This window comes from Microtus pennsylvanicus, chromosome 9, assembly GCF_037038515.1.
Source record: "Microtus pennsylvanicus isolate mMicPen1 chromosome 9, mMicPen1.hap1, whole genome shotgun sequence".
In the NCBI taxonomy this organism is placed as follows: Eukaryota; Metazoa; Chordata; class Mammalia; order Rodentia; family Cricetidae; genus Microtus; species Microtus pennsylvanicus.
In genome coordinates this window covers 39,158,889-39,177,270 of record NC_134587.1, presented here as the reverse complement: position 1 = coordinate 39,177,270, position 18,382 = coordinate 39,158,889, and the positions used below count along the sequence as shown (strand labels likewise).

General features: G+C 44.9%; 1 protein-coding gene across 4 annotated transcripts in view; it reads right to left on the bottom strand.

Annotated features, from left to right (window-relative positions):
- Positions 1-18,382, bottom strand: part of Pnpla7 (patatin like domain 7, lysophospholipase) — a 71,306-nt gene that overhangs the window by 28,880 nt on the left and 24,044 nt on the right. For all 4 annotated transcript variants that reach the window (XM_075985348.1, XM_075985350.1, XM_075985351.1 and 1 more), the window contains 6 exons: positions 11,383-11,460; positions 10,474-10,679; positions 8,534-8,665; positions 7,531-7,654; positions 5,024-5,137; positions 444-513 (listed from right to left, as the gene is read on the bottom strand). In XM_075985348.1, the coding sequence (XP_075841463.1) occupies positions 444-513; positions 5,024-5,137; positions 7,531-7,654; positions 8,534-8,665; positions 10,474-10,679; positions 11,383-11,460 (724 nt within the window). The remainder of the gene's footprint in view (positions 1-443; positions 514-5,023; positions 5,138-7,530; positions 7,655-8,533; positions 8,666-10,473; positions 10,680-11,382; positions 11,461-18,382) is intronic.

The following is an 18,382-nucleotide window of genomic DNA, read 5'->3' as shown; positions in this document are numbered from 1 at the left end:
CAAGTATCTGGGACCAGAGGCTCCCAGATGATGGGCCCTCTTAGAAGAAACAGACACAGTGGGGTGGAGTTCTAGTTCCTGGTACCGCAGTTATTTCACCATCTTTTTATATTTGGCACTTGATAGACAGCGACAATCGCCAACCATACCACTCTTCCAGAGGCTTCACCGCTCTCTCCTTTCCTATCAGCTGACAAAATAGATGGCAGATATATCTCACTTCTTTTCACAGATAGTTGGGTTTCCTTCTGTGCTGCCCATGCTGAGACATATCTTGGCAAAACAAACTGGCACCGTCAGTTAGTCTAAGCCCTCCTTACTCAGAGCTGCAGCACAGTATCCCACAATGCTCCAGAGGTCTGCCCTGGCTTCTCTGCTTCTTTCCTCGACCCCTGCCAGGGGAAGGTGGGGCCGTCGTTGGGGTGGGAAGAGGTGAGACTCACCTGTCCCAGAGCCCTGCTGGAGGCTGCCTAAAATCTTCTCACCCAAGAGGTGAATCAGTCGGGTTACAACCTTGGAGTAAGGAAAGAGGAAAATCCCAAACCATGTCGTTAGATGTTGAAACACTGGGAACTGAAAAAGTCACAATGAAGTTCAAACAGCATACTGGGCCTGCTTTTTCAAAACTGTCAGTGACTGGAAGCAAACATGGGCTACAGATGACAAGAGCCCATGCACAGTTTTCTAGGTTCCAGATGAGACAGACTCATCTGAGAGATGGGCCCCTAGACATGCCTGCAGGATTCTCCCTACTACATTAGCTGATGTGGGAAGACAGGACCTGCGCTACAGAAATGGAGAAGTGAGACGAGCACCATCATGCAGGCACCCATTGCTCTCTGTCCTTGATTACGGATGCGAGATGACAGATACCTCCTCAGCTCCTGTCCCTGTGGTTTCTCTACCACGAGGGACAGCAATGTGTGTCAAAATAAAACATTTTTCCTTTGAGTTGCTTTTGTCAGGGTTTTTTATCTTATTTTATTTATTTATTTATTGTTTTATCGAGACAGGGTTTCTCTGTAGCTTTGGTGCCTATCTTGGCCCTTGTTCTGTAGACCAGGCTGGCCTCGAACTCAGAGATCCACCTGCCTCTACCTCCCAAGTGCTGGGATTAACGTTGTGCACCACCACTGTCTGGTTTGTCGGGGTATTTTTTATCACAACGAAAGAAAAAGAAATTATCGCCAGGAAAAAGGAGCACGATTGTGTGAGGGGGGATATGCAGTGGTGGCTCAGTCCAGAGTGACGACAGAGATATGGAAACACAGAGGTGCAAAAGTGCTCCAGGCTCCCACACTCACTCCAGGTAGCAAATGACCCAAGGGACCCATCCATGAGCCCAGGCACGGCAAAGACAGTTGACAAGGCCACCTGAGATAGGGTTCGTCTCAGACAGGGCGCCTGCTTTTGTTTGGTATCATTTATGTGGCACCAGCACTACTTCATTATTTGTAGTCTTTGCTTGTTTGTTTGTTTTGTTTGCAAGACAGAGTTTCTCTGTGAAACCTTAGCCAAGAAACTAACCTAAAACTCGCTCTTTAGACCAGGCTGGCACTGAACTCACAGAGATCGCCTGCCTCCCAAATGCTGGGATTAAAGGAGTACACCGCTTCTGCATGGCTCACAAGGCCCACTTCACAAACTAAATGAATTAGGGATGCTTATTTGCCCCAGGATGGTGGGCTCAGAAACCACAGAAGATGTAATTGAAACTGTCGACATTTTCAGATATGAAACAAAATATAGTCTAAGTAGAGAAGTAAGTGCTGTGGGATAATGCTCTTGTACACTGTAAAGATTTGTCACTTGTATTAGTTTAATAAAACACTGATTGGCCAGTAACCAGGCAGAAGTACAGGTGGAGCAACCAGACTAGGAGAATTCTGGGAAGAGAAAAGGCAGAGAGTCAGTCACAAGCCAGACACTGAGGAAGTAAGATGAGAATGCCTTACTAAGAAAAGGTACTAAGACACACGGCTAAACACAGACAAGAATTATGGGTTAATTTAAGTTGTAAGAGCTAGTTAATAATAAGTCTGAGATAATAGACCAAACAGTTTATAATTTATATAGATTGTAAATTTATATTAATTATATAAATTTATTCTTTGGGACTAAATGGCTGTGGGACCAGGTGGGACAGTGATGTTTCCAGATGAGGCTATTGTTAATGTATTCTACCATTTACATATGAAGTAGAGAGAAGAGTTTAGGAAATTCCCCTGTTCCTTCACCCACCTCAGTAGTATTATTTCATAAACAAGCCCTTGGGAGTACTCACGGAATTCTATTATGAATATCTAAATGTTCTCTAAAGGCTAAGAGCCAAAGCAAACACCTATACTCAGCAAAGCATGATAGTGTGCACCTCTCATAGCAGCAATGGGAGGCTGAGGTGTGAGAAGCTTAAGTTTGAGGTCCGTCTGGACAAGAGAAGTTCAAGGTCATCCTGGGAACCTAGCAACACCCTGTCTCAAAACTTAAAAAGAGCTGGGGATGAAGTTCAGTGCTATAGTGCTTGCTTAGCATATATAAGGCCCTGAGCTTAATTCCAAGTACCACAAACAAATAAATAAAATTTAAAAACAAGCAAATTCTAAGTGAGATGAATTCTGTTGTTGTTGTTGTTTGGTGGGGGAGACAGAGTTTCACTACTGTAGTCCTTGCTAGCCTGAACTCACAATGTAGACCAGACTGGCTTTCAACTCACAGAACTCACACCTGTGACCTTCTGACTTCCAAATACTGGGATTAAAAGCGGACCACCATGCCTGGCCATTCAAGCTAAAATTTTAAAAGGTTATTACTCTGTCAAGTGGCAAAGGTTCAAGATAGGACAATAAGTTCACAAAACGGCAGCTGTATCTTAAAAAAAAAAATAGAGGAAGCACAAGTTCACACCACTGTGATGTACCCATGAGAACTGTGGTTCAGCAGCTGCCTGTGTTTGCTAGCATCCTAGGCTCAGGAACTACATCACACAGGGCTGGGAAGCCGCACAGCCACTTTGGAGAACTGTGCAGTTCCCAAAACTTGTGACCTAGCAAGAGAACAAGGGAAATGAATCATCTGTTTACAATAACATTTGTCAAGGATGTGTTCAACAGCCTTTTAAACCCAATAGTGCCAAACTGGAAACCATCCCAACACCATGACAGACAAAGGGACTGAATACACAGTGGGATACTGCTGGACAATGAACAACCATTCACAAAAAGCTACATTTTGTACTAGTTCATTCATCTACAATTAACAAACAGGCTTGGATTATAACTCAGAGGTAAAGTAAATACTAACATACAATGTACTGGGTTTCATTACCGGTACCACACACATACACACACAAATCAAAAAAAGAAGAGGAGGAGGAGAGTTGGAAAGAAAAAAAATAGACATTGGAAAGCAGTTTTAAGACTAAGGATAGTGGGGTGGTGGTGGCGCACACCTTTAAATCCCAGCACTCAGAAGACAGAGGCAGGTGGATCTCTGTGAGTTCAAGAATGGCCTGGGGCTGGAGAGATGGCTCAGTGGTTAAGAGCATTGCCTGCTCTTCCAAAGGTCCTGAGTTCAATTCCCAGCAACCACATGGTGGCTCACAACCATCTGTAATGGGGTCTGGTGCCCTCTTCTGGCCTTCAGGAACTTCTACAAAGAGAGTTCCAGGGAGAGAGCAGAGAAATCCTGTCTCAAAAAGCAAACAAAGCATCAAAACTAAGAGCAGAATGCTGACTGGGAGCACCACCATGGGGCTCTCTGGGTTTTAGGCCAGAGTGTAGGTTTTCCCCTTCTCTCCTGTGGCAACCTTGTCACTCACAGGCAGGGGGGACAACCAGAAAAGGAAGCTGACTAACAGCTCAGAGAAGGGCCTAAGTACCCCTCTTCCACCAACCATGGTGGATAGCAAAGCTCTCTTTATTTAAGTTGCTATCCTAAGTTACAGATATTGTGTAGCAATTTCCTCCTATATAACACCGTCCATCTTAGAGGAAGCCCCTTAAGACACAGGATATTCTAAAGGGAGGTTGTTAATCTATCCTGCAGGGAATCCCTCAGGTTCAGGAAGTAAACTACTTAAAGGCTTCAGCACATTCCTGAAACTTACCACATACGCAAGTCTTCTCTATGTAGAAGCATACATAAGCAGTAAAGTCTGTGGAAAGACACTCTCAGACCAGCATAGCTGCCTGAGAGGCTCAGGTCGTCTGGTCTATCTGGGAAAGACTCCGTCCAACATTTCTGAGCTGCCTGTGAGTTGTGCAGTGAGCTCCATGCTTCCAGCTATTGTGAGCCATCACCCATGATGGAGCTGTCTTTGGGCCATTTCTGCTCACCATACTCTGAAGTAGCCCCTCACCACACTCCTGTAAGCACCCCCAACCAAACTCACTGGGTTCATCAAGTTGCTCTCTGGTGGCATTCTTCCTTTAGTCTATGTCAGTTCCATATCTGAGGTAAGTCTGGTCTTTGCTCATGTCTCCCCAGGAATAGTGTCATACAACAACAGATAAAAATCCCCTGTCTGAGAGTATGACCTCTTGTGTCACTTTTACAACCTTCCACCCCCCTGTTCCACAGTACATCTGTGTGATGTGGAATTCCCCTATGCATGTTGTGAATATCATTGGTTAATAAACTGTCTTGGGCCTGTGCAGGGAATAGAGGTAGGTGGGAAAAACTAAATTAAATGCTGGGAGAAAAAAAGGAGGAGTTAAGGAGAAGTCATGTAGCCCCCACTGCGCTCCTGTGACAGATTCTGGACGGAACTTTACCTGGTAAGCCCCAGCCATGTGACGATACACAGATTAATGGAAATGGGTTAGTTTAGGATATGAGTTAGCCAGAAACACGCTAGAGTCATTGGCCAAGCAGTGTTTTAAATAATATAGTTTCTGTGTGACTATTTTGGGGCTTAGTGGCCAGGAACAAACAAGTGGATCTCCTTACAACATCTATGTGCACTTGATGAAATCCTACCTGGGCCAGAAATGCAGCTAGAACAGGGGCTGTGCACCACCCTTACCTGTGGGTACCTGCGCTTGATGGATGTCAGAGCTCCTGCTGGCAGCTTGGCCAGTTCTGAGTCCCGGACGGCATGCACTGTGGTTGCTCTGGCCTGGTGGGTTAGTGTCTCCACCTAAGGAAGAAGAGCCAAACTCTGAGGTCTCATAAATCAGTCAAGGTTCCAGAAGGCCAGACTGACCAAACCTGAAATACAGGCAAGTGTACGTCCAAGTCAGGTGGATAGAAGTTGTCTCAGAGTGTCTACTACTGTGATAAAATACAATGACCAGAAGCACCTTTGGGAGGAAAGAACTTATTTCATCTCATACTTCTAGGTAACAGTCTATCACTGAGGGAAATCAAACAGAGCAAGAACCTGGAGGCAAGAACTAAAACAGAGGCCATGGAGAATCGCTGCTTACTGACTTGCTCCTCTGACTTGCTCATCCCACTTTCTTATACCACTCACAGTGAGTTGGTCCCCACACTCACCAATCAGCAATCAAGAAAATGCCCCATAGTCTAGGGGGGGTAATTTTCTCAATTGAGGTTCCCCCTTCTAAAATGACTATAGCTGGGTCAAAGTGACATAAAGGTAGCCAGCACAGCAGCCTAGAGGAACTGTATGGTCAGGAAGCATGAAAAGGAACAAAATGACCTAGCCAAGCCTTTACGCTGCATGAAGCTAGTGGGCTCTCACGTGTGACTGCTGTCCAAATTATGGGATGTTCTAGAAGCCACAAGCACTCCTAGCAACCTCGAGAGTTCTCAGACATGGGTAGCGGCTGTCTCAGGGAACTCTGAACACCCCTCCAGATACAAATGCCTCTAAGGAAGACTCCCCTCCACTAGGGGGCATCATCAGATGCGTCCCTCAGAGCCTAAAGGAGTCCTGGATTGTGGACTCCTGGAGCAAGACTCCTTTTCCGCTTCTGACCATTATGCGAGCTCCCAAGTAGGAGTCTGCATCTAGACTCACAGGCCCCACACAGCATGGCTACCCCTCTGACATGAAAGAGCCACTGCGAGGCAGAGCACAGTGGGAGGCTGCCAGGTGGGAGTAACACTGGAATGGGGGCTGCACAGAGGAAGTGGCCATTGGCACATGCTTGCCAATACCAAGAGGTTTCCCTAAGACCTGTTATTAGGTAGCAAAAAGTCCCTGAGCTTCCTAAAATAGCAGTCTAAAACTTCTTTACAAGCAGAAAGTGGTCCTGGACCTATAGGAAAGTGGGGTGAGCAAGTCCTGGGGAATCACGTCAGTAAGCAGCACTCCATGTCCTCTGCCTCACTGACGGCTTGCTATCTGGAAGTATAAGAGAAATAGTCCCTTTCCTCCACAAATTGCTTTTGGTCAGGGTGATTTACTATAGCAACAGAAACCGAAGACAATGGACTACACAGTGAGACCTTGTCTCAAAGGAGAAGCAGGGAAGGGGTGCGGGTGGCTGGGTGATCAGGATATAGTCAGGGTACAAAAAACAGCTAACCAGACTCCAGAAGGAAACAAACTAAAGAATATAGCCTTGTAAGTAATTTTTGTTTGTTTATAAAGTACAGGTACTTTTTAAAAACATCTGTGCTTAGGGCAGAGAGATGGCTCCATGGTTAAGAGTACTAGCTGCAGCATGAGTCTAGGGCAGTCAAAGCTACATAGTGAGGCCCTGTCTAAAAAAACAAACAAAACAAAACAAGACAAAGGCGCACTGGCTGCTCTTCCAAATGACCTGAGTTTGATTCCTAGCACCCACAAAATGGCTCACAAATATCTATAACTCCAGTTTCAGGGACTCTGATGCCCTCTTTTTTTCCTTTCCTTTTTAAACTCTAGCCCAGGCTGGCCTAGAACTCACAGAGATACACTAACCTTCTGGGATTAAAGGTGTGTGACACCACTGTAAACTTTGATGCCCTCTTCAAGACTCTATGGGCACCAAGCATACAAACTTATCTACAGGCAAAACACCATGCACATTAATACATATATTTGTGCTAATCCATATAGGTTTACTGCTTTAAAAACCTATAATCCAAACACAGGATGCTGAAGCAATAGATTCATCACAATTAGACCAGCTCAAATCTTATGGTGAGTTCCAAGCCTACCTGGGTTACAGTAAGAAAGTTAAGAAAAACAAACAGCAGAAGTCAGATGTGCAAGCTGGAATTTACTGTCCTATACTGCTCTACAAGCCCAACACCACAACATCCTGGGGCTGATCAGTAGCAGACCAAGACAGAGAAACTTGTCCATGTAGGCAGCATTGGGAAGCTAGGATACGCTGCTAGTTACCCTCAGTCAAGTCCTTCTGGACTCTATTCACCATGGCTTCGGCATTGGCTGGGCACAAAGAAGCAACCAGAAACAAGGGACCAGAATCCTGGACCTCCCTGAAGGCTAACCTAGGACTCTAGACAAGGCCAGCGGGGGGATGGCTATCTCCTGCAGGTCACTCAAGCTTCCTCCTCTCCAGGCAGGCAGGGTCCAGACTACCATGGAGAGCAAAAAGGGTAGCTGGCACCTACCACACCAACAAGGTCTCCGCGGCCATATTCCCCTGCCAGGCGTTTTTTCCCATCATCCTTCCGGACCACAGAGCGCAGCCGGCCACTGAGAACGATGTATGTGCAGTCAGACTTGTCCCCTTGCCTGCAGAGACACAAAAGTGCTCAGCTCACCAACCTAAGCTGCTCACAGAACCAGCTTCACCACAGCCAAGTGGACCCCAGGATGCAACAAATTAAAAGAACACAGACTTCTGCGTAATTTTTTGGTTTGTAAAGTACAGTTACTTTCCCAGGCAGGGGTGTCACATGCCTTTAACCCCCGTACTTAGGGACAGAGGCCAGCCTGGTCTACATCTGTACTTTAGCCCCCGCGCTTAGGGACAGAGGCCAGCCTGGTCTACAGCTGTACTTTCCTAGTTAGCTAAGGCTACATAGTGAGACCCTGTCTCAAATAAGAAAGTAAATAATTTTAAAAATGCAATTACTTTTTACTTTAAAATATTTGTACTAACACATGTATTTACCACCACTTCAAACAATTTTAACTTTTTCTTGACTTAAATTTGAAGTGCTAATAAATATTGATAGCTATAATCTAGGTCTGTCTGTGACCTGAGCAGAGACAAAGTCACCAAAGGCAGCCCAGTTAGCACAGCAGCACCTTACAAAGCTGCTTCAGATGGCTCTCGGGTCTCGAGAGGATGGTTTGGGTTTATGTGTATGCACATGGGAAGGTGTTTGTTGAAAATGCTTTTGTGTCTGTGTATATGCACTGAACCCGGGATGACATCAAAGAATGTCACTATGGGTGCCAGAGGAGGGGGAGTGGATGAGGAAACTTACTCTTTTCATTGTACAGCCTTCACAGTTATGGAGCCTTGTCTATTAGCAATACTACTATACATCAATAGGTAGACCCAGTGATGGAGACACCTGCAGGCCTCTGAATAGTGCACACCTTTGGGCCCCTCTATATACTATCTGTGGGTTCCTTTGTACACTACACATGTGTGAACCTCACCTGTATATGGCACGCCCAGCTTCTACTTCCATCCAGTCTAGAGCGAAGTCAATCTGCCTTACAAAGGAGGACATCCTCTTCACAACTGTGTGTGCCACACCCAGGACGATATCTGGCCGTTTCCTCATGATCCTGTCATGTGATCTCAAGTCATTTCCGTTCCATCAGGTCTCCTCTCACCTCCCAATCTTCAGTTCAGTCCTGCTACACCCACTCCTCACACAGAGTCAGGACAACTGAGAGCAGGCAGAACCTTTAACCCGCCCATCGCACAAGGACTCTTGATGTTTACTTTGAGGGAAAAAGACACTAAGGGCTGAGACAGAATGGTGCCTAAGCAGCCATCTGCTCTTAGCTGCACAGGGACAATGGACTTGGTGGAATAGGAGAAGGCCACCCATAGGACTGTCCACTCTATGAAAGTCCCCTGAACACAGGCTGCACGTAAGTTCCAGGTTTTGGCAGCAAGATTCCACCCACCACATACTCAAACCCATGAGTATAAGCAACAGCAAATACAATGAGGTATCCCAATGCTAGCAAAGTTGTTTCAAGGGACTTTGAACCTGAAGGGCATGGAGTCTACCATGAGTGGGTACAGAGTGCTTAGGTTCTGACCCAAGAACACTGTCATCTCTCTGGTGACTGTATGTGGACAGACAATGGAAGGCAGGGCAACAAGGTTATCGTGGTAGCTCCAGGGCTGGGAGGGAAAGAACCAAGGCTGTGGGACTCCAGACCTTGGCCAACTAACAGGAGAGATGGAGTTGCCAGTCTATAAGCAACAGAAAAACAGAGCATTGCCTCAGGTACTACAAAATGGAGGGAATGGAGTCCCTTCACCATCCCAGGGTAGTAAGATAAATACTAGATGATGATAGCTTCAGTGAAGTTAATTGAATATAATTTTATCCCCAAGACTGGATGAGAGTCCCTAGGACATTTGCTGGACCATGTCTGCAGAGTGAGAAATACTTCTATCAGGAGTTTTTTTGCACATACAACCACATACATCTAGACAAGGACATTCAGTATAAGATACATAGAGCTACACATGGGTAAAGATATGTAACAAATGTACACATAGACACAAATATGTAAACAGGTCACAGAAACAGACATGTATATACATAGACAAAGATATCTATATGTACACATAGATACAAATGTGGACATAGACAAGGATATGCAAACACATATATACACAAAAGCTCACAGAGAGCTGGAGAGATGGCTCAGAGGTTAAGAGCACTGGTTGTTCTTCCAGAGGTCATGAGTTCAATTCCCAGCAACCATGATGGCTCACAACCATCCATAATGAGATCTGGTGCCCTCTTCAGGCCTGCAGGGTATATACATAATAAATAAATCTTAAAAATAAAACCCAAAAGCTCACAGAGAAACATAAGGACATATAAACACACATAGAGGAACATAGACATGCATGCACAGACAGTACCATATAGACACACTCAAACATGTGGACAAAGACATGTAGTCTCACACACACACACAGAGAGACATCCTACATAGATTTGTAGGATAACAGACAGACACACATGCATGGGAAGGCTTTGTCAAGGCCAGAGGAGCAAAGAGAAAGAGAACAAGAATGGGGTCCTGAAGACCATATGAGGCAATTCCTCTTCACCCTTCTGACTATCCTTGAGCTTTGCCCTGATACCAGAGCCACACTCCAATAGAGAAAGCAGCATATGTCAGATAGCACAAGTCAAGAGGTTCTCTGAATGACTGAGCCTGTGTATGGTACGAATGTATGCAGTCACCTAGCTAAAGAGCCAGCTAAGCGCAGCAGTAGGTCTAATCCTGAGAGCCCTCAGGGACAGAGGATCCAGGAGACAGGTAAACAGGACAGAGAAGGGCATAGAAAGTGCCTCTGCATTTCAGAATGAATCAGAGAAGGGAACAAGGTGACTCACTCATAGAAGTGGGCCTTAGAGATGGACAAAAAGCTGCAGTCTCTGTTGGCTTTGATGGTGAACATTAGGGGCTCTCCAGTGAGCACTGCCAGCTGCCCCACCATTTCCCCAGGATGTGTGAGAAACAGGCACGTATCCTCCAAGCTGTCGATCTTCTGTTGGTATACATGCAGCAGCCCCGAGACCACAAACAAAATATTGACATCCTGATAAAAACAGAGAAGGCTGGCTTCAGGAAGATAGATATGATAGTGGCCTAGTAAGCCCCATGGGCCCAAAACCTAGGGAGGATCACTGAGCCCCACAGAGTCACACATGGTACAAGCAGCTGCTTCTTTGCCTATTCTAGGGTAACCTAGTCTTGGGCACATGTTTCCACTGAAAATATTATAGCAGTTCTATAACTTTATTATTTAGTTGAATGGTGTCTATGACTTATTTATCCATTACAGGAAATTTAGTTTTTCAAATCTCAAACACACATCCCTTCCCTCCTTACATACCCTTCTACTGCTCTACATAAATGTCAGCTATTTTCCTATAGAAGCCAAGGTGCGACTCCATGCTTTGAAGCCTGTCTATAGACTACACCTCTGCTACCTTTAAAGTCACATATTTTGATTCAAAAGCCACAAAAACATGCAGGTCCAAATTCCAACTCTGTATCTATTATGGGACTCTGCAAACCTTCTCACCCCAAGTCTTTAGATTTCACAAAAGGAGCCAGGGTAGCTGGAACAACCATGGAGAAGCCTGGTGTCAAGGCCCCAAGCTGCCCAGAGACTAAGACAGTCCCCAGAGGCGAGAAGTCTGGTATCGGGACAACTTCACCCATACTCCACCCAGCACTGAGCTGCAGGCCGGGGCAGCCGGATGACCAGCTCTTTAGGATTGAGGTCCTTCACTCACCTGGTCTCCCTGTTTTGACACTACGGTGCCTGCAGGAACATGAAGAAATGTCACCCGGCCATCCAACAGGGATGGGTCCTAAAACAAAACAGATTTCAGGAACTGAAGAGGTACTTACGAGAAGACACAGAAGATGGGACCTGAGAGGATAGAGCAGAGGCATCATGGGTATGGCTGTATCAAGTGCTTATATCTAAGGACTGTCTACTAACTCGGACAAGGCAGTATGCTGCATAAAAGAGAGGAATGCAGCAGAAAATGCAGGGATGCAGACCAGTATGCATGTGACTTATACAGGACAGAGAAGGAATTTAGTTTCAGTAAGAAAAGACAGTTCATTTCATAAAGGTCACTGGCAAAAAGAGGAGGGTGTCAGATACTCTAGAACTGGAGTTACAGAGTTGTCAACTAACTGGGAACTGAAGCCTAAACCTCTGTAAGAGAAGCAAATGCTCGGGCTGGAGAGATGGCTCAGTGGTTAAGAGCATTGCCTGCTCTTCCAAAGGTCCTGAGTTCAATTCCCGGCAACCACATGGTGGCTCACAACCATCTGGAATGAGGTCTGGTGCCCTCTTCTGGCCTGCAGACATACATACAGACAGAATATTGTATACATAATAAATAAATAAATAAATATTTAAAAAAAAAAAAGAGAAGCAAATGCTCTTAACTGCTCTAAGACATTGCTCTAATCCCTCCACCTTATTTTTTGCAACTGGGTCTCTAACTAAACAGGGTGCTCCCTGTTTCAGCTAACAGCTAGGCATACTATTCAGTAAGGCCCCCAGAACTTGCCTATTTCTGTCTGTGCCAACACTGCCCTAGGCCTGAGGCTACAGACACACACACACACACACACACACACACACACACACACACACACACAGAGCTGCCTACACACTGTGATAGCCACTCCCCCTGGAGTGCTGTGGATATTATAAACTCTGGTCCTCATACTTGGACAGCAAGTAAGCACTTTGCCCACTGATTCATCTTCCAAGCCCCAAATTAGAAACATCTCAACAATGACAGCAGATTGTCTAAGTGAAAATCATAGAACCATATAAAATAAGCAAACTTAGGCCCCCAGCTTGGGAGACATTTGCTGTTCAAGTGCAGGCCACATTAGTCAGAAGAATAGGTACCCACCAGCTCAGCTGGAGACTCATTGCTGGACTAGAGGCCACACTAGCTGCCAGAACTCCAGACATGCCACCCACAGACTTCCCCCTCTCCCTCCATGCTCTCTCCCCTCTTCCTCACCACATCCCAGCCCTCAACTTATGTGGAGACTCCCTGCTCAACCACAGACCACACTGGCCACCAGAGATTGAGATTGCAGAGATTGAGTCTGTATATACGTGGACATGATACCTGCAAAGGTCACCCACCCGTGGACCTCCTCTACTCTCTTGGTGTCCTCTATTATCCCCAAGCCTTCCTCCCCTCCTCCTGGCTGTGACCTTCCCAAGTTGGGTGGAGACCTCCTGCTCAACCACAGGCCATACAGGTCAGAAGACTGGAGAGGAAACAGAAACCAAGGAACGAAAAGAAGACAATCTCAGAGCTGGGCAGCACCTAGATCTATAATCACCCCAAAGCCAGAAACCTAGGCACAAGTTTAAGAATAAATAACAACAACCAGGGAAATATGTCACTATCCGAGTCTAGCTATCCTACTACAGCAAGCCCTGAATATTCCAACACAGAAGAAGCACAAGAAAAAGACTTAAAACCAACTTTATGAAGATGATAGAGTTCCTTAAAGAAGAAGTGAAAAAATCCCTTAAAGAAACCAAGGAAAACACAAACAAAAAATTGGAGGGAATGAATAAATGCCTTAAAAGAAAGCCAAGAAAACAAATGAACAGTTGAGGGGAACAAAAAAACATGTTCAAGACCAGAAAATGAAAATAGAAGCAATAATGAAAACTCAAACTAAGGGAATTGTGGAAATTGAAATTTCTAGGTAAGCGAAATAGGAACTACAGATATCACCAACAGAATACAAGAGATGGACGAGAGATCTCAGTTGTTGAAGATATGATAAAGAAAAAGAGACACATTAGTCAAAGAAAATGTTAAATCTAAAAAATTCCTGACACTAAGCATCCTGCAAATCTGGGACACTATGAAAAGGTCAAACCTAAGAATCATAAGAATATAACATAAGAATATAAGAGAAGAATCCCAGCTGAAAGGCCCAGAAAACATTTTCGACAATATCATAGAAGAAAAATTTCATAATCTAAAGAAGGAGACATCTAGAAAGAAGTTTACAGAACACCAAATAGGTTGGACCAGAAAAGAATGTCCTCTCATCCCATAATAATCAAAACACTAAACATACAGAAGAAAGAAAGAATATTAAAAGCTGTAAGGGAAAACCTATTGGAATTTCACCCAACTTCCCAATAGAGACTCTAAAAGCCAGAAGGGCCTGGACAGATGTCCTGCAGACTGTAAGAGACCACAGATGCCAGCCCAGACACTATACTCAGCAAAACTTTCAATTACCACAGATGGAGAAAACAAGATATTCAAAGACAAAGTCAAATTCAAAAGTATCTACCTACAAATCCAGCTCTATAGAAGGTACTAGAAAGAAAAGTGCAACCCTAGGAGGCTAATTACACAGGTGAAAACATAGGAAATAAGTAATCTTACACCAGCAAAACCAAAAGGGAAGCACACACACACACACCACCACCACCACCACCAACAACAACAACAACAGAATGACAGGAATTAACAATCATTGGTCATTGATGGACTTAATTTCCCAATAAAAAGACAGAGACTAACAGAATGGATGCAAAAACAGGATCCATCCTTCTGTTTTATACAAGAAACACACCTCAACATCAAATATAGGTATTACCTCAGAGTAAAGGGTTAAAAAAAAAGATTTTTTTTTCCAAGTAAATGAACCTAAGAAGCAAGCTGGTGTAGCCATTCTAATTATAACAAAACAGTCTTCAAACCAAAATTAATCAAAAGAGATGGAGACGGGCACTTATTCATCAAAGGAAAAATCAACCAAGATGATGTTTCAGTTCTTTTTAAAATTGTTTTTATTGAGCTATATACTTTTCTCTGCTCCCTCTCCCATGATCCCCATGCTCTTTACTCAGAAGAGCTTGTCTTTTCCTACTTCCCATTAGATGAGAGATGTTTCAATCTTAACATCTATGTCTCAAATGTAAGGGCACCCACATTTGTAAAAGAAACACTACTAAAGCTTAAATCACACACTGATAGTGCAAGACTTCAACACCCCACTCTCACCAATGGACAGGCCATCAGACAGAAAACACTGGAGCCAACAAACATTATGAACCGCATGGACCTAATAGATATCTACAGAATATTTCACTCAAACACAAAATAACATACCTTCTTCTCAGCACCTCATGGAACTTTCTCCAAAAGCTATATACTAAGCCACAAAGCAAGTCTCAATACATACAAGAAAACTGAAATAACCCCCTGTATCCTATCAGATCACCATGGATTAAAGCTTGATTTCGACAACTACAGAAACAATAGAAAGCCTACAAACTCATGGAAACTGAATAACTCTCTACTAAATTACTGGGTCAGGACAGAAATAAAGAAGTTAAAGACTTCCTAGAACTCAATGGAAATAAATGCACAATATACCCAAACTTACGGGACACAATGAAAGCAGTGCTGAAAGGAAAGTTCACAGCACTGAGTGATTACATGAAAAATTGGAGAGATCTCATACTAGCAACTTAATACAACACCTGAAACTTCTAGAACAAAAAGAAGTTAAGCAAACCCAAGAGGAGTAGACAACTGTCATGTGATGTGTTGGTTCAGCCAAGAATATGGCTCTGGAAGTGGAGTCTCTCCACCACACACACACACACAAGCACGTGCACGCACACACACACACACACACACACAAGCACGTGCACGCACACACACACACACACACACACACAAGCACGTGCACGCACATACACACACACACACACACCATTTCAGACCCAAGCGTGTGTGTCTCACAGTGTGCCACAAGGCACTTTTGTAGCACATAAAATATGGAAGGCACTAACCTCACTAGTGACTAAAGAGAAAGTTACATAAAAATTTGTCTCTAGGGCTGGAGAGATGGCTCAGAGGTTAAGAACACTGATTGTTCTTCCAGAGGACCTGAGTTCAATTCCTGGCAACCACATGGTGGCTCCCAACCATCTATAAAGAAATCTGGTGCCCTCTTCTCGCCTGCAGGTACTCATGCAGACAGAATAAACAAAATAAATAAATAAATCTTTTAAAAAAATTGTCTCTATACCTCCAGAACATTCAAAATTGAAAACTTTAGAGACCGAGGTGTGGTTCAGGAACACAGTTCTTACCTACCATAAAATATCACACATACACACAGAGTAAAGAGCACAGAGAGAGAGAAAAGGCTTGACACTCTCAACAGCTAGCTGGTATGATACAAGTCTTGCTTGAGTCTGCCCTAGCTTCACAGGGAGAAAATTAGAGATGCTCATGGCCTAGCATCCATGCCCAGACCCACATCAAAGGTGAGCAAGGCACCCCTAGTGACTGGAAACAAATGGGTCACTCTAACCTCTCAAAGCAACCCTGTGCTGGCACTCCCATGTGTCCACCAGTGACGTGGGTGATCCAATGACTACGATCAATATACTTACAGAATGGGCAGTGATGGCAGGGACTAAATTCCAACTCAGGCCACCATATGAGGGAATATGAGGGAAACATGCTGAACACACAGCAATCATTCTAAAGAGCATACCTAGCAGGAATTACTCTGCTTAGGATCAAGTGAAATCAACCAGGGCATCTAGGAGTATAGAATGACACAGAGAAGGGCCTCTTTTGGGGAGAAGGGACAGGACCAAGATATCAGAGTGGGTCTGAGGACTGTTCACAGTGGCATCCCATCCATGTGCTGGTATGATAGTTTGAATGAGAATGATTCTAGCCGAATGGTGGTAGAGACCTTTAATCCCGGCACTCGGGAGGCAGAGACAGGCGGATTGCTGAGTTCAAAGCCAGTCTGGTGTACAGGGTGAATTCCAGGACAGTCAGACCCACACAGAGAAACCCTGTCTCGAAAACCTAAAGGACTCTCATATTTGAATACTTGGTCCCCAGTTGGTGAAACTGTTTGTGAAGGATTAAGAGACATAGTCCTGTTGGACTGCTGTGTCACTGGGGGCGGGCTTTGAGGTTTCAAAAGACTCACATCATTCCCAGCTGTGCCTCTCTGCTTCCTGTTTGTGGATCAGGATGCGAACTCTCAGCAGTTGCTCCAGCACCGTGCTTCCCGATGGCTGTCATGCTTCCCACTATGATGGGGACTGGCTCCTGTCCTGAACTGTAAGCCCCAAATAAACTCTTCCTTCTATAAGTTACCTTGGTCATGGTGTTTTACCACAGCAAAGAGAGGAAGTAATATAGCTGGTTTTCTGGCTCCTCATTAAAGTGAACACAGGTGTTTTCCTTGCCTCTGTATACAAGGTCTTCAATTTTTTTTTTATTTATTATGTATACAGTGTTCTGCCCGCGTGTATCCTTGCAGGCCAAAGAGGGCACCAGATCTCATTATAGACGTTTGTGAGCCACCATGTGGTTGCTGGGAATTGGACTCGGGACCTCTGGAAGAGCACACAGTGCTCTTAACCACTCAGCCATCTCTCCAGTCCCCGGTCTTCAAATTTTTTAAAAGCATGAGAGACATTGCAAGGGACATGGCTAAGTCAATAAAACTTGTCTTACAAGCACAAGGACCTGACTCTGGTCCCTAGAAGCAGACACACTTAGAATCCCGGTCCTGGGGAGGCAGTGACAGGGGGATCCTGAACATTCACTGGTCAGCCTGATCAGCAGTCTTCACTCAGTAAGAGACCCTGTCTCAAAGGAGGTGGACGTGTTCCTAAGGATAACACCCAAAGTTGTTTCTAGCCTCCACGTGTATGTACCAACACTGTGGTGGTCTGAATAAGAATGGCTCCCATAGGCTCATAGACTTGAGTGCTTGGTCATTAGGGAGTGGCACTATTTGACAGGGACTAGGAGGGGTGGCCTTGTTGAAGTAAGTGTGTCACAAGAGATGGCGGACTAGGGGGGTAGGCTTTGGGGTCTCAAATGGTTAAGCCAGGCCCATGGTCTCTGTCTTCCTGTTGCCTACCCATCCAGATGTAGAACTGCCATCTCCCTCTCCAGCACCGTGTATGTCTGCGTGCTGCCATGACAATAATGGACTAAACCTCTGAATGTAAGCGAGCCCCAATTAAATGCTTTCTTTCCTAAGTGTTGCCATGCCAGGCGATGGCGGTGCGCGCCTTTAATCCCAGCACTCGGGAGGCAGAGGCAGAAGGATCTCTGTGAGTTCGAGACCAGCCTGGTCTACAGAGCTAGTTCCAGGACAGGCTCCAAAGCCACAGAGAAACCCTGTCTCGAAAAAAAAAAAAAAAACCCTAAGTGTTGCCATGTCCATGACGCCTCTTCACAGCAACAGAACACTGACTAAGACACGCGTATATATATATGTGTGTTCATGCACTTAAAAAAATATGAGGGATACACTGTGCTCTAACACTCAGGAAGCTGTGGCAGGGCCTAGATTTTAAAGTAACACTGGGCGGTGGTGCCACACGCCTTTAGTCCTAGTACTCAGGAGGCAGAGGCAGGCAAATCTCTGAGTTTGAGGCCAGCCTGGTCTATAGAGAGTTCCAGGGCAACACGGAGAAAGCCTGTCTCAAAACACAAACAAAAAACCCCAAACAAAACAAAAAAAACAACAACAAAGCAACAAAATCCACAAAAAAAACAACAAAGAGGGAAAATTACTAAAAATGCGTATGTGAGAATGAATCTCTGAACGCCCCCTCCACCTGCAGATGGGGAGCCCACTACTGGAAGGCCTGGATGAAAAGAGGACCACAGTGCAGGAAGCATTAGAGGGACGTGCTGCCCAGGGCACGGGAAATGA